Source organism: Fulmarus glacialis, unplaced genomic scaffold, assembly GCF_000690835.1.
Source record: "Fulmarus glacialis isolate BGI_N327 unplaced genomic scaffold, ASM69083v1 scaffold24532, whole genome shotgun sequence".
NCBI classification, from domain to species: Eukaryota; Metazoa; Chordata; class Aves; order Procellariiformes; family Procellariidae; genus Fulmarus; species Fulmarus glacialis.
In genome coordinates, this window is record NW_009200125.1 from 406 (window position 1) to 2,974 (window position 2,569).

General features: G+C 60.5%; 1 protein-coding gene across 1 annotated transcript in view; it reads left to right on the forward strand.

Moving 5' to 3' along the window:
* The first annotated feature begins 2,168 nt into the window (after positions 1–2,168).
* Positions 2,169–2,569, forward strand: part of RLBP1 (retinaldehyde binding protein 1) — a 4,376-nt gene continuing 3,975 nt past the window's right edge. Inside the window, exons 1-2 of the mRNA XM_009573495.1 lie at positions 2,169–2,231; positions 2,511–2,569. Coding sequence (XP_009571790.1) covers positions 2,220–2,231; positions 2,511–2,569 — 71 coding nt within the window. The 5' untranslated portion in view covers positions 2,169–2,219. The remainder of the gene's footprint in view (positions 2,232–2,510) is intronic.

Here is a 2,569-nt window from a genome sequence, read left to right on the forward strand (position 1 = left end):
GTGTCCAACAAGCTCTAGGAGGGAGCTGAGCCTTGTGCCAGGGCTGGCTGAGAAGGGGATGGGGAGGTCTCGATGGAGAGCGGCGTGCGGTGCCCCTGGCCACGGTGGCATCGCTCGGGGTTTTGGCACAGGTCCGGGTTTTCCCTCCCCGCTCCCCCCTGCCCTTCATCTGGAGTCTCGTGCCTTTCTCTTCCTCCCTCCCTCACAGCGGGATCTCGGCTCCTTTTGCAGGGCAGCCCCATGGAAACCAAATCCGTAAATCCCGGTGGCATTACAAAACATGCCTTGTGTAAGCCCCTTCAGTCCTGCTCTGGTGCTTAGCCCAGCCCCACCGCCTCCCCAAAATCCCCATCGGGGTAAGAGCTCATCCGAGCTCCTCTCCTGGGCTTGGGGAAAGAGCCGTGCGCAGCCCCATCCTCCCCACGTCCTAACCCGGCTCCCACAACCCTGGGCCCAAAAAGAGTTAAGGCTGCAAGGGCTCCACTGCCCCATGTGGCTTCAGCATGCTGGGATGTCCCAAAAAAACTCATTTTGCCATCCTGCCCATGGGTGGGCTCAGTGCCATCCTGCTGCGTTCCGGGGCTCCCCTCCCTCATGGGTCTGCGGCATCACCCCGAGGGTGGACTGGGTTCCAGTTCCCAAAGCTCCAAGCAGGCAACCATCACCTGGGGGCATTGTAAAAAAAAAAAATTCTTCCCATGTTTTTTTATTTTAAAAGCTGAAAGTGGCCCTGTATGGATGCTGGTTTGGATGGCCTCGTTGGGGAGGAGTTGGAGAGCCCAGGAGGGACCAGCCCCGGGAGCATCCTCTGCCGTGGACCTGTCCCCACAGCCGGACCCTGCCCACACGGCCAAATTCACAGTGGGACTTTGCCAGGCTTTTCGGGGCAGAAGCTGGGGAAGAGACCTGGCTCGCTCGCCCCGGGGGATCGGACCGGGGTGGCAGGCTGCCCATCGCCTCCTCTACCCCTGCCCCGCGCTAATGAGCAAGTTACACAACGAGAAACTTTTATACTTCGTTAATCGGGTCCGGCATCCCAGCCCGCCCCTCCACGCACGCTCTGGCCGGCCGGCGGTGCCCCGGCTCCCTCCTTCCCTCTCCTCAGCTGCCTTTTGTAATGTTTTAATGGGGTTTCTTGCCTGGGTTGTTCTGATTTAATTACAAAGCTGCGGTGAGTTGATGCCTTGTGACGGTCTAATCCCAACCCGGTGACTCTACAAAGCTTTCGCCCGGCTTTTTTCCTGCTCCACTCCAGCCTCACCACCCGCACATCCGTCTCTGCCCCGTGCACTGGCCCTCTGCGGACGGTTCAGCGTTTCCTTTCCCTGGTGAGTACCTGGGACTTTTTCCACCCAAAATAACTTTGCATCAGAGACCATAATCCAGCCCTTCCTTAACCTGGCACCTCCAAGGCTGGGATTGCTTTTAGTGCCTCGAAAAAGGGGATGCCCGTCCCTTCCCCGGGAGCTGGCAGGGAAAAGGATGCCCCTGGGAAGTGGTTGAACTGGAGCCAACATCCCTCGCACAGCCTGGGCTTGGAGCCGGTGCTACGGCATGGCAGGGGCAGGGTCGAGCACCGGCGGGAGGGTGGAGGGAGGCTGGAGGTAGGATGAAGGCAGGCTTCCTCCTCCTCACGCATAGGAACAAGGTGTTTCACCTAAACAGCGTCAGAAAGGTGCTGAGAAGCTCGTGGTCCAACCTTGCAGCCGGCTCTGGGCTGCTGGAGCAGCACGGGCTTGCGGGTTTGGGGAACACCTTGGGGATAATGGGGCGGTAGAAATAAAAGGTAGTAAAAGCATGAGCCGGCTGCCCACCTGGCCAAAGCTGGGCGCTCGCCTCTGCCCATATGAGGATAGTCTGAGATGAAATGGCACTGGGTGAGCTCATGGGGTTGGGGGTCCCCATGAGATGCCCCCAACCTCCAGCAGAAAGGCAGAGCCAGAAAAAAAGGATGAAGGTGTCAGACGATCAATACTCACATTTTTAAGCTGCTTTTGCAAACATCCCTGGTGTTTCTCAAAGCTGCTCAGCCTCTGGCAGGCAGGCAGAGATGCAGGCAGTGTGTGATGGAGCCGAGGACAGTTGGGGTGTCCCTGCCTGAGTGAGAGGGGCAGGGGATGGGGCACAGGGGGGCTGCAGAGGCTGTCGGGATCCCCACTGCTGCTGATTGCTCCTTCCCTCTCCCAGTGTTCTGCGGCCGACGGAGGATAGAGGACAACATGTCTGCGGTTGTGAGTACTGCCCCTGCGCTGCCCCGTCCCCCGGGCTCTGAGCATCCCCTCCCCGTAGCGCCAGGATGGGGCGCTCCCCACGCACCCCTCGCCCTCCTGGGTGCTCTCAGCCTGTGGTGGGGAGCCTGGGTGGCACGCAGCCCATTCCCATCCCATTGCATCCCCTCGGGTGCAGGCATGGAGGCTCTGCCCTTCCCCATAGCCCCCCATCCCAGGAGACCAGCAGCAGAGAGTTGGGGGGCTGGCTGGGGAGACCCCACATCCTCTCCTTGCCCCCAGACGGGCACCTTCCGCATCGTCTCGGAGGAGGAGCAAGCCCTGCGCACCAAGCTGGAGCG